This window comes from Apodemus sylvaticus, chromosome 5 (assembly GCF_947179515.1).
Source record: "Apodemus sylvaticus chromosome 5, mApoSyl1.1, whole genome shotgun sequence".
NCBI classification, from domain to species: domain Eukaryota; kingdom Metazoa; phylum Chordata; class Mammalia; order Rodentia; family Muridae; genus Apodemus; species Apodemus sylvaticus.
The window spans coordinates 38,376,030-38,389,999 of NC_067476.1; the positions used below are offsets into that span (position 1 = coordinate 38,376,030).

Consider the following 13,970-nt stretch of genomic DNA (forward strand, 5'->3'; position numbering starts at 1 on the left):
GAATTCGCACATGGATCACCCTGACTCTAAAAGGCATGACAGAGGTTGTACAAGTTTGCTTCAGCACGACTCAAAGGGCCTCACAAAGCTTCGGAACCATGCTCTCACCCTTGAAAAACACTATAAAGTAATTCCTTGACATAAAAGCAAGAATTCCAAAGTGTCTCAAAGGAAATGCATCTTCCTAACATGTCAAATTCTCAATCTTTAAAAACAAAAACAAATTAATCTCTTTATACAGTTAAAGCTAGTTCTCTCTAAACCTCCACGGGGGGTGGGGGGGGTGTCTCACCAGTCAACTAAAAGGAATAAACAACATCATTCACACATTATTAGCACAATTATGCAGACAAAATTCTAGGGCTTTGGGGTAGGTTTGATTTTGCAGAATTGCTACTATCCAGGAAGATATTCTCATCTGTGGAACAACTGAAGCCCCACCAGCAGACCGGAAACCCCGGAGGACGTTGGGGCTCCGACTCCTCAAAGGGCGAGTTATCTCACGGTCTACCGTCTCCAGTTGATAACTCTGCTCTGGCTACAGGAAAAGGATGGCTTCATAAACAATTTATTTTTAAGACAAACCATTCCATGAAATATTTAGCTGTATACTTACTTTCATGTAAAAGTTCGTGAAATCTGGAAGCAACGGTATCGTTGCTGGTAAGGGTGGGGCAGGGCCTGAGCGAATGAGTTTACTCTAAAAAATATTGGGAAACTCTACAGAGACTGGGGTTCACAGCTTTTGTAGAAACTGAAAATATAAGGTTTGGGCATTTCATGATGTTTAAATTGTACGTGAAAGGGGGGAAATGAATGAACACATACGGCACGTTACTTAATGCTATATATATTATCTTGAATGTTGCGGCTATCAGAGAAAAGAATTCTTTTGTCTGCAACTTGCTTTGAAATGCTCACAGATGAACAGAAACTGATAGGTGGGTAGACGAACATGCGGTAAAGATTGAAGATTGAACAAACCATAAAACGTTAGAGGCGAGACACAAGCAGTACACACACAGCTACTGATTAGAATGACAGTCAGCCTTCCTGAATGTTTGAAATTTTCAGCGCGACATGTTAGCAGGAGAAATAGGTGCAATCGACTAAACGCTGGAGGAAAACATTCGTAAGCGCAATAATTAGGTTTTTTTTTTTTTTTTTTTTTTTTTTAAGTTTACCCAAATCTGCTATGCAGCACTGTCCGTTCTTCTTCACCAGGATGTTTTTGCTCTTTAGATCTCGATGGGCAATGGCGGACTTCCCTTGGGTCCCGAATATCTCTATGTGCAAGTGTGCAAGGCCGCTGGCTATAGACAGCACGATCCGAAGGCAGCTAACCGTATCCAGAGTAGTGAGCTGAAGGTAGTCATACAGCGATCCCATCTCGTGGTAATGTGTGATGAGCCACAACTGGGTGCTGGAGTGTCTGGACGTCATGTCGGAAGCGATGAAACCTGGAGAAGAGGAGGACAGAATTTTCAGTAACAACGCACCACCCGTGTAAATTCCGAGGACCCCGAAATCATCTCAGAGCAGATCCAATGTAGAACAAGAAATATTTAACAGTTCCAAAGGCAGCAAAGAATAGCTAGCGGATACTCCTGAAAGGGGCGGGGCCAACAAACAGCACGTGACCTGCCAGCGTCCACTGTCGGTAACCTTTTCAACACCTAACAACACAGTGTGAAGAACCACGCAGCATTTATACTCTTGTGATCGCCCATCATAAAAACTCCAAACTCTTCACTATGCAAATACTACCCATCACACCCTGAAACCTACATGCTTGTCTTCTAACCCGGCTGTGGATTTTACGTAATCATGGGTAATTCCTACGATTTACTTAGTTTATATTTATTCCAGCATAAAACAGACAGAGGTAAACTTGAAATGATTGGTTTGTTAAGTATAAAAAAAAAAAAAACAAGCAAACAAAACCAGTTATGTGTTATTCGTATCTGTGATGTTCTTTACCAGTCATATAGTAAGCATGATAAGGATCGTGCTTGTAGGCTGGAAAAGTTCAACCCTAAGAGGGAAAACCTCGACAGGAAGTGAGTACTGCAGCGTGCATATGACAGAGGCACCATGGGCCTAACACCCAGAATCCCAGTGGCTCAGAACAGCAGTTCACTCTGGTCCTACCATCCCCGCTGCACCATCTATTCTGTCTAAATATTTTTTTTCTAAAGTAAATAATTTTAATAATTCAGATTAGATACTGGAATAGGCTTGCGACCAGAGGTGGCAAGTGAATTTGTCCCGAAGAGGGGTAGGACACTAACAGATGCAGAAAAACAGGAAGGTGCTTCCGTACACAGTCCAGGCATGGAACTTTTAGTCTGCATTCGGTTCCCTCGAAATAAAGCGTGAAAGTAGAGAGTGCATTGCAAAGGAACCAAACTGCTCACATATAACTGGGAATAGCCAGCACCGATTTCTTCCCCTGAGAAAACAATAATCGTCTATGATAAGCAAGCTCTTTTGCTCTCACCTTCCCTACGACTCTTAGATCTTTATTGTTTTCTGGTCTCACTCTATTTGGTCTTGTTATTTTATATGAATGAGGAAACAAATAGATCTTCGATGAACTTCACGTTTATCATAATGTTATATTTGACATTTAAAAATACTCTTAATTATTTTTGTTTATTTTTTTCTTTAACAAATGTATTTATTTACTTACTTTACATCACGATTGGAACTTCCCCTCCCTCCTCTCCTCCCAGACCCTCCCCTTGTTCCTTCCTCCTAGACCCTTAAATCTTAAGACTTTTGCTCATCCCATCCATTTATGTACTAAACCAGGAAAAAGAACCCGTGTGTGTGTGTGTGTGTGTGTGTGTGTTTGTGTGTGTGTCTGCACACACACACACGTGTGCATGCACACGCACACATATGGGCACGAGAGGTTGTGCATATACCAGGAACCAGGACTTTTAAATGAACTGGATTTTTTTTTCCAACTGTTTACCCCTCAAATTTAGATAAGTACATTTGCTTCCCAGTACTCAGTCCTGTTCTGGGGTGTTTGTGTTTGGAGTCCTAAACAGTCCATGGTTAGTTAGTAAAAGCTGAGCAGGTGCCTAGAGGTGGGGACTCAGACACACCAGCTGGATGTATCCGGAGAAGAGGGGAGGATGGTTAGACCAAATATTTCTGGCAGAGCCATTATCCCAAACTCTTCAAGGACAAAAAGCAATCTGAAACCTGAAGATTTCTGCGGCAACGCTCTCAGAAACCAGCAGAGGCACCGGAATGTGAGGTGTTGAGGTGGTTGGACCCCAAAGCCATACTACTGTTTACGCAACTGGCTCTGACAGCCATGAGTCTGGCGATCAAGATCAAGGCACCTGAAATCTCCATCTTGCTTTCCTTGTCTATGAGATGAGGGCACCACTCAACCTAAAGGGATGTGGACGGGAAAGGCAGTGCATTCAGAACACTTAATATGGTGGTGAACACACAGTGTATAGGAAGAACATTGTAGTTCTACAAATTCAGAGATAGTTTGCTTCTCTCCCTAGTAGTCTCAAGAAACAGTAACGTTAAATAGTCTACAGTACTCTTGCGTGAATTCTTATGCATGCATGTGTATGCATGTGTCCAGGATGTGAGGGTATACATGTGAGCAGGTTCATGTGTGTAGGTGTCTTAGGGTTTCTATTCCTGCACAAACATCATGACCAAGAAGCAAGTTGTGGAGGAAAGGGTTTATTGAGTTTACACTTTCATGCTGCTGTTCATCACTAAAGGAAGTCAGGACTGGAACTCAAGCAGGTCAGGAGTAAGGAGTTGATACAGAGGCCATGGAGGGATGTTTCTTACTGGCTTGCTTCCCCTGGCTTGCTCAGCCTGCTCTCTTATAGAACCCAAGGGCACCAGCCCAGGGATGGTACCACCCACAAGGGGCCCTCCCCGCTTGATCACTAATTGAGAAAATGCCCCACAGCTTGATCTCATGGCGGCACTTCCCCAACTAAAGCTCCTTTCTCTGTGATAACTCCAGCCTGTGTCAAGTTGGCACACAAAACCAGCCAGTACAGTAAAGTCACAGAACAATCTCAGGTGTCCGTCCTTGCTTTTCACGTTGTTTGAGGCATGGTCTCTCTTGCTGTTCAATGCTGTGTATGCAGCATAAGCTGGCCCAGGGATTTCTACCAATTCTCCTGTCTCCATCTCCAGTCTCCAAGTAGGGGCACGCTACACTACAGCACAGCTTTTATATGGGTTCTGGGGATTCAAACTGAGGCTGTCAGGCCTACAAAATAACCACCTTACCTACTGAGACATCACCCAGACCCTTAGTAGTGCTTTCGAGTTTAAATTTTATTTACATTTATTATTACATTTATTGTTTTTTATTTTGTGTGCATGTGCACATGTACCAATGGTGCATGGTGCAAGTCAAAGAATAACACGTGGAAGCCAGAAATTGAAGGAGAGCAAGCACTGAGTATTTCTCCAGTCCATCACATAAGACTCAAGAGCACAGACAATTATGGAGTTGAATGACGATGATTAGTACACAGCTATGCCAACTTTAACGCTATTCAGCATTATACTTGAAATACATAAACTGGGACTGGGGGTGTAGTTGGAGTAGGGCTTGCCTAGCACACAAGAAATCCTGGGATTGACCTCAGCTCCACATGCAGCAGACATGGAAGGACTTCTAGCTGTACTTCTAGCACTTGAGAGGTCAAAGCAGGGGGAATGGAAATTCAAGATCCTCCTTAGTTACCTGGTGAATTTGAGGCTAGCTTGAGATACAGTAGACCCAAAAACAGTGCATAAGATGATATCATAAATCTTTTTAAAGGAGTGTGATAAAAGACTTGGGAGTAGATCTGCATGTGAGTCAGCCTCCTTGGTTATCGTGATAAGGCAGTGAATGCTCAGAAAGATGCAACTTTGATCGTCAGGTGAAGAAGGCTCTTCCTTCAAATGGTTTCAAGACCTCACATGCCTCTTAGGTGTATATAAATCTACCCTTTATTAGTGACTCTGTTTAAAGGCAAGCCTTTGGTGTACATCCTAGGCGCAACACAGCCAGCTCTTGCCCAATTCCAGTTTGTTCCCGAGGAAGATGTAAGATTGCAAGGCTCAAGGCAAGTTTGACTCTAGGTGAATGTCCAGCTCCTGCCCTGACTATAGTCTAAGACACAACTCCAGTGCAGTGATGTGGCCGTCCTGTAGACTGCAGTGCGTGGCGGGGAACTAAGGTGAAGGGTTAGTCCTTGCAGCACGAGCTGGGGCCCTAGTGTTTTGTCTCTCACTGGTGATTTGGTTAGTGAGAAGTCGGGGAATAAGAATGCCTCCTCGCAGGCTGCAATGGGGATTACCCGAGAGTGAGAGTCCGCATATAAAGCACCTACAGCGCAACTCATGACACAGGAACTATCAGCATATCCCTGTGTTGTTACATCACAGCTATCACACACAGACGCCCTAAGGCAGCACAGGCGGGGAGTGGTATAGACTAACAGGGCAGTCTATTCGGAGAATCTGACAGAGACGGAGATGGGTTTGATGGAGCAAAGGGAAGTGGGAGAATGGAAAAGAGATAGTGGACAACCAAGAATAATGCAAATGATCAAAGCCACCTGTTTGTCACAGTCCCCAAAAAAGGAAAATATTGGTTGCAGCCAAAGGATGGAGACATTTAATAATCGAAGTTCAAAAGAGTCCTTGAAATTGACAACTAGAGAGTCATGAATGTCTGGCCTAGAAGTCAACAACATTGCAGGCTAGTCTGGGAGCAGTCAAAGACATGTATTATTAATTGATTGATTGATTGATTGATTGACTGATTTAGTGTGTGTGTGTATGTGTCTGTCTGTTTTACTTACATGTACATGGCATTAGGTACTGATTTATTTGCTTATTTATGTATTTACTATGTGTGCTTGCCATGTGGATGCAGTTCCAACAGAAGCCAGAAGAGGTCATCAGGTCCCCAGGAACTAGAGTTACAAACTAATGCCATGTCAAGTGCTGGGAATAGAACTCAAGACCTCTGCAAGCACAACCAGTGCTCTTCACCACCATACTGTTACACCAAAGCTTTGGACAAGCATCCAATCATCCATCACCAACAACCTGGGTCACATTTAAATAAACTGATAGCCTGGGATAGACGTGAACTGTACCATGCCCAGACATATAACCAATTGCCACACAGTGGCCAACACTATAGTGTACAGTGAAATTCTACACGGATTTCACTTCTATTTCTCAAGATCCACTCTCGGCAGCTTTCACCATATGTGTGTAGCAAAGGAAACACACTCAAAGCCTTTTGAAACTATGGAAGCCAATGAATGGGCCCTCTCCATTGCCACAGCAGGGTTATAGTGGGCATTGCACGTATTTCTTAAGCACTGCTAAGCTTTAGTGATAAGATGATGAAAATTCATCTACGCTCTGTGAGTCCCAGAAGTACGCGAGGAGCTTTCAAATTAAAATGTATGCTGAATCCCTCTGTAAATCTGGTCTTTAAAAATGATGCCTAGTTTGAGGGAATGTGCATCTATAATTACACGTCCCTGGGAGCTGTGAATCTCTAGGAAAGAATCCAAAGACCTTTCTTAGTTTGATTCCAGTAATAAATATTCAGGAAGGGTGGGGCAAGCAGAACCACCCAAGGAGCCTAGAAGTGAACAATGCAGAAGAAGCCTTTGTCATTTCAATACATCCACAGATACAGGAGGGAAAATGTCCTCGACAGATTTCCTTTTCATCGTGCAGGCAATTCATAACCTATATGCAGATTTAGACAAAAAAAAATACCTGTCAAAAAATTAAGTAGTCTATAAATGCTGAGGATCACTCTGTTGTTTTCTGGAAGAGACTGTCCACCTCGGATTTAGCAAACGGGAGAGAGAAAAGGCGAGCTCTTATCTCTATGGAGACCAGTTAGTGAAAGCTCAGCCCATACTCACCTAAGATATTTTCATGCCTCAGCATCACTGTGTTGTACAATTCTGTCTCCCGGAACCAAGACTTCTCGTCGCGGGAGGAGAAGATCTTCACAGCGACATTTTCGCCTTGCCAGCTGCCCCTCCACACTTCTCCATACCGGCCCTTCCCTGTGGACGGCCAAACAGATGACACATGTGAGAAACGGTTTGGGTTTCGCTTCCCTAGCAAACCCTACTGGGTCCTTAGAGTTGAGCCTCCTGCTCCTCTCTTCGATGATTAACCAATTATGTCAGACTGCGAAGCCAAGCTCCCACCCATCAGATAGAGCAAAGTCACCAACAGCATCAAAAATAAAACATGGAAGCCATTCTGGCACATTTATCCAGCACTAGCTGGGTTTGGGTTCTGGTAGGTCCTTTTCGCAAAAAGATTGCCATGCTGATAACTTTGCATTGGTCCTGTTTCTTTGTGTGACACTGAATTTATTCTTCGTTGTATAGAAGGGTAAAAACAGGACACCCAGCCTAAGCAACTCCTAACAGTAAACAAAGCCTGATGCCCCCAAACTCTTAACTCCTTATTATTTGCTAGACAAACTCAGTTTAGGAATGCAAATACTTCGCTTATAAAGATGTACAAAAAGGAGGTAAAACCTACCTTTCCCTAGTCACCCTATTGTGACAGAAAACTGCCTTCCAATCAGTACAGCACGATTACCTGATAACTAACCGAACATTTATATTTAAGTTACTCTCCTGAGGGTGAGCGACTTGTGTCCCAGGTTAGCTGGGGAGGCAGCCCAACTTATTTGCAGACGACAATGGAAAGTTACAATGTCAAAAGGCTAGAAACCTTGGACATCTAGTTTTTCAAAACACATGAAAGGCAGTACAATTTAGAAAATAATGCTGATTATTGAATTGTGATGTAGCATCAAAACCCCAAGGGATAGGGGTATATATCTAAATAACCTAATGGTTTCTCTGGTTCCCCTCCTTCCCACTGGATGCTCAGAAGCATTTCCCAGCACAAAGACCTGAATATGCTTAAATTCCACTTGCCCCATAGAGGGGCGGCACTTTGACATCCTGAAGATCAATGACAATCCACGGTACCAGTAGTGTACCACCACCTCCAAAGGGTCTCTTGGAGAAAGATATATTTCAAAAGCAGATTTTTCAAAGTCACAGACACACGTAATTCCAGAACAGCTCTGACTTCTGACAATGGCGTTAGCTTATATGCACCCCAGTGATGTCACGAGTGGACTACACTAAAAGGAGTATTTGGGAGCCTAAGAGATAGTACAGCAAGTAAATGTGTCTGCCAAGTGTGATCATAAGTTTGAGCCCTAGAATCTATACAAAAGTAGAAATAAGAGAACTGACCCCACAAAGCACAGTCACAACTGTGTGCCATAAACACAGACACACAAAACTTAGAAAGAAAACATTTCTTAAGTCACCTGAGGGCTGGAGAAATGGATCAGGGGTTAAGAGGTCTAGATGCCCTCCTGGAGGACCCAAATTTGATTCCCAGAACCCACAGTGTCATACAACGTTCTATTACTTTGGTACCAGGGAATCCAATGCTCTCTTTTCTTCTCAAACAGGAGGCATACTTGGGATACCCAGACATACATGCAGGCAAAACGCCCATACACTTAATACAGGATTTTTTTTTTTAGTCACTTGAAGAGCATACTTTACAAAATGGGGTGACTTCAGCTGGGACCTGACCCATCTGATTCATGCACCCCCCCCCCCCCGCCTTACCTCTATGCAATAGCCACATGCTTATAAAGGGCATGTTCCACCTTCATCTCTTTAATTATAGGTAGAGATGATCAAAGAGATAGGGAAGAAGACTTCATTATCTCAAAACCAAGGAGGGCGGGGGTCAACATGGGGTGTAGTTAGCCCAGATGGCAGGCGTGCAGTGGGAACTGAAACTACATTGCAATGAGGCTTTCTGCCCAAGCATGTAGTGACTGCACCATTATGGGACTGTAATAGGCAGCTGCGGTGCCACCTGCCTGCGCACAAGTACAGTCTTCTGCTGGGAAACTAAGCCAATAAGACCCTAAACATAGAAAGAAAGCAGGTGTGCCCAAGTGACACACCTGAAACAGTCACAAAACCTCCAAGGGCTGGGAATGTAGCTTGGCGATAGAATGCCTGCCTCACAGGTGTGCTGAACTGGGTATCCTCCAGCTCCAGAGGTTACAGTATGGCAGCCCGGATAGCCACCAAACTGAGCTTCCATGAGAAGAACCAATAACCCTCTTCAATCACAATGACTGATACAAAGGGATGCTAAGAGGAGCCGGAGTTGGTTGCAGGCTTCTGTCACACAAAGTCTACTCAGTTGACCACTCTTTTTAATCAAGTCATAGGAATGGCTCAGCGTTCTGTTCAAGATGAGGAAGAGGGTTAAGATGCTACAAAGTCAGAGGCTACAAAAGCCAGAAATGAATGCGAAACTCTTCCTGCCTTTGTCCCATTTTGCAACTTTTTGATTTTCTCTGTGGAGTCACTATTTCACTGCAGAGGCTAGACAACTATCCCAAAGCATTGTGGATACAAAGTTGTTTGTTGCTATAAGTTTTTTTTTTTTAATTAAGAAAATAAAATATATGGCATGGTAGGTGGATTAAACCAAAACAAAACATATATATATTTTAATGGTTGTCAAATGCTTTTTGCTAATGTAATCTTAGGTCAAAGCCACTAAAAGAGGGGTACAGCTCCCCAAAAAGTCCATGGCCAGAAAGCCCCACGAAGAGGATTCATAGGACTGGAAAGGGGACGCGATCAAGTCCCCATGTTCTTGAGCTAAAGCGATCATCTATCCACCTTTTCCCTCAAAGCTATACCACACAAACACAAAAACTCCTGAACAGGCACTGCACCCACCGGGCTCTAATGTCACCTCCCTTGCCCCCCTCAATGCAATAATTGAATTTACATTGGTTCAAAATGTTGAAGAACATCTATAGAGTCAGACACTGTAGAGGAGCAAGACTCTGGAGCCAGTTTCTGAAAACAAAACTTGGTATTCGGGAATATCTGTGAGTGATGGGTTGTTGGGGCAAGAAGAAGATGGCAGAGGCAGGGGCATGGCCCCTTTGCAGCCTCCCCCCCACAACCCAAGCATCCTTGATCAAACACAAATAGGATAAAAGAAGACCATTCTGGTTGTTGGTGTAGAGTGTGTCTGTTTTGTTGTTGTTGTTGCTGCTGCTGCTGTTTTTGGTTTTTTTTGTTTTGTTTTTCCATCTCTTTCTAGTCTCAGTCATCTGTGGTGGAACTGCATAGAGTGGAAAATAGGTAGAATAGGTGCTGTCCTGGGGAAATTACTAGCATTATGAGTTGGCCCCCACGTGTCACAGGCAAGCAGGGCTACCCACTGCAGATCTTACTACTGGAGTTGACACTGGTCCTCCTTCATACAGCAGCGAGTGGTGGGGCCAGCTCATAATGGTCAGTCGCTTCCTGTTGTTGTTAAAACAAAATCACAAATGTTTGATTTCCCAAATGAAGACTCTGAAGCCAGATGCCGTGGTGAAAGCCTTCTAGCTCAGAGAGGCAGAGAAAGCACCCAGCTAACCTTCCTAGGTCACCATGTCCCAGAAGGAAAGGGCTCTTTCTCCTCAGTGATGTAGTGAAATACCCCTCAACTCAAAGACCCTTCTTTCTCTTTCCGGTGTTTTCCTGTGTTCACTCCCTGTCAGCTGGTTGCTTGCCCTGCCTTTCGACCTGTTGTTGATTTTATAATCCCATTTATAGAAAGCTCTTTGGATTAAAGGTATGTGGTAGGGCTGAACCACGCCACCACAAGGTTTTCCTGGTTCACAATGTGATCAAATATCCCACAACAGCTTCCCTGAAACAGTCAGTCAGAAGGCAGGAGCTGCTATATCCACCCAAAAAGCCTGCTCTCCAGAAGGGTGGAGACAATAAAAACCCGTCATGCTACCTGAAAATATCTACCCTCCATATAAAAACAGTGAAACTAAGGACTGTACTTAAAGTGTGTCCTGCATGTGTGTGGCAGGACAGGGAGGGCAGCTACATATGTATACTTGATACTCTCACTGGGTGTTTGTCTCAGTCTCTTACTTGATTGAGACAGGGTTTCTGACTAAACCTAAGGCTCACAGATAAACCTAGCCTGCCTAGCCAGCAAACTCCACAGATGTTTCTGCATCTGCATCCCCAGCACTGAGGCTGTACTGCACACACCACTGGACAAGCTTTTCTATATAGACCCTGGGGATCAAAGTCAAGTCTTCGTGCTGTGTAACAAGCACATATTGTCTGAGCCATCCCGTCTGCCCTGAAAATCAGGACTTTAAAACTGTATTTGGCCATAGCGATATATATACTTATAATAATCCCAGTACTCAAGAGCTAGAGGAGAAGGGATCAAGAGAGGATCCTTGGCTATATACTGAGTTTTGGGTCTGCCTGGGCCAGAAGAGACCCTGTCTCAAAAACAAGAAAAGCATTCTGTACCAGCCTCATGAAATTCATGAAGCCGCCACCACCGCCATCGCCACCACCACCATCACCATTTTAATTATTATTAATTATTAAATCATGCCTGACACAGAAATTCACAATTCCTGGGAATCCATTCTACCAGTTCAGAAGACAAAAGAAAATGTGCCAAAATCTTTTCAAGCATTTTTGCTAACCTACTGGCCAAACTGACTGCTGCACAGCTTTTTAAAGTACTTCTGATGATTCCCAATACCAGAAAAGGTAAGTGCACTCTTAAGACGAAGGAAGGTGGGCCACCGAGGTGGTTCGATGGCTGAAGCACTTGCCGCAAAGCCTGATGATCTAAGTTCAATCCCCAGAACCCACACAAACGTATGGTGTGAGAACCAACTCTACAGCACTGTACCCTGGCTTCCACGTGTTCTGGCATGCATACACCCACACATACACGTCATATGCACACATGCAATAACAAGAGACTTTTAAGAAATTTTAATGGATAAAGGAACACAAACATTTTCACAATTAATATGCAGACCTACAATATGTCATAGGGAGAAAAATGAAAGGCTATAAAAAATGCATTTAGCTCTTTGTCCTAAGCACTTAATAAAAGAACACTTAGTAAAAGTCACTCTAGTTTTTAAATGTATATTTTCATAAGCTTTTGTAACTAATTGATACAGAGTAACTAGACACACTGGTTCCTCCTTTTAGAGGTAGGAGACAGTAGGAACCACGGAAAACCACAGCGGCCGACCTTATTATTCAGAAGGCCATTTACCGCAGATCTGTCAGTCTCTGCGCAACACAGCCTTATGGATTCACGCTAGACATTGTCGGTTCTCGTCAGCGGTGACTACCTTACCGGAACTTCAGCAATCTCTCAAACATGAGTCCCAGAGAACAGAGACCCCCATGGTTGTCTCACACCCCCTGAAAAGGAATACCCACCTGGTTGCTTGGACCCTCCTGCATTTAACGAGGAAACAATGATAAGCAACAAGAAAATGGCTTTTCCAAGCTCCAGTCTACTTTGAGAATCACAACCAACATTGCCTATTGCTCAAAAGAAAGGGAAACAAAGAATTACCGACACACTCCAACAAGGTTATCTGGCGAGCCACGGTTCTCTGTACCAGAAAAGGAAGACCAGAGCCACTTCCGGAAGTACACGAGTGATCTAGTAGTTCCTGTCATGTAAAACAAGGAGAAAAAGAAATTACTGAGCAACAGTGCCTGCTTTAGAGTCCTGCCGTACGTGCTGTGGTAACCCACATGGGTCCCAGCAACTCTGGACATAGGACCCCATTAAAATGCCTGGAAAATCTCCTTTGAAAGGACTGGTTGTATGTCTTGGGAAACTTAGCAGCTAAACCTAAGGCAGGTTTTCCTGATGTTTAAGGCATCCTTTCTTAAGTCTAGAGTTTTCTCACCAAATATGCAAGGAAGGACACAAAGCTAAGCTAACATTAGAAAGGTTGAGGGGCTGTGCACGATGAGTCAGTAGGAAGGATAGGGGTGGGGGTGCTTGACCGCCAAGAGCTGGGCATTATCCACTCTTATCTAGTGTGCTAAGCTCGCTGAATGTCTATCAAGTGATCTACTTCAGGTGCCTTACAGACTAAAGGTGTCTCATTGGAAGCAAGCAAATCAGGACTATGAACAGCCAAGTGTAATATCTGTAATGGAAAGATTCTAATAATATGTGGATCATTAAATTGATACTTATAGGTGTGTGCGTGGGTGTTTCTGTGGATGGAGGTTCTCTTTTTTTTTCAGGTAACAGATGAACAAGCAGGTCACTAAATTAACACCTACTTATCATTTTTTAATTCGAACTGCAAATTAGAAAAGGAAAAAGGTAAAAAAAACAATTTCACTTAAAACATAACACCAGAGTCACACGTCGATTTCTCCAAATGAGCATGCCGGCAAAAGATTGCCAGTTAGTTCATTCATGAGGTTTTCCTTCACACTCTCAGCAAAAGCCCAGCAGCAGGGTCTGGTCTGGACTGGACCATCCCTAATGTACACAGCCTTACAACCATAGTGGCGGTGGGAAGGCTAACCCTGCCCAAAGTTCTTCCTTTCCTGACACAGAAGCTGGCGCTTTAAAGCAACACATAGATTTCTGTGAATTTCATCTTCTCTCCTTTCTGTGGGGCACTACTGTGACATACTGTGGATCGGTAAAATTACCAAAAGCTAAACACCCAACAGAAGAAATTCGGAACCCTTAAAAGCCACAAAAGATAATGAAGAAGAAAATGAATGTAGACGAAATAGGCTTCATGCCTCCCTAGCAGCTCCTTCTCGTCCTGCTTGGTGACTCTCTTTGTTCAATTATTTTTGAGGAAAAAAAAAAAAACCTCTGCATATTAAACTGTTGCTTTTCCATGATGCACAGTTTTGGTCCTAATTAAGTGCATAGATTTGAGGGGGTGGGGAGTCAGGAAATCAAAGACTAATAAGAACCTACCTACCTCAACTCCTGAAGCCCCAAGCTGTGGGCAAGCTTCAGCAAGGTTACTC

At 43.6% G+C, this 13,970-nt stretch overlaps 1 protein-coding gene across 1 annotated transcript in view; it reads right to left on the reverse strand.

The window, feature by feature from the left end:
- Acvr1 (activin A receptor type 1) overlaps positions 1-13,970 on the reverse strand; it is a 67,707-nt gene that overhangs the window by 14,648 nt on the left and 39,089 nt on the right. The window contains 3 exon segments of the mRNA XM_052182506.1: positions 1,185-1,460; positions 6,951-7,097; positions 12,529-12,628. Of these exon segments, the coding sequence (XP_052038466.1) occupies positions 1,185-1,460; positions 6,951-7,097; positions 12,529-12,628 (523 nt within the window).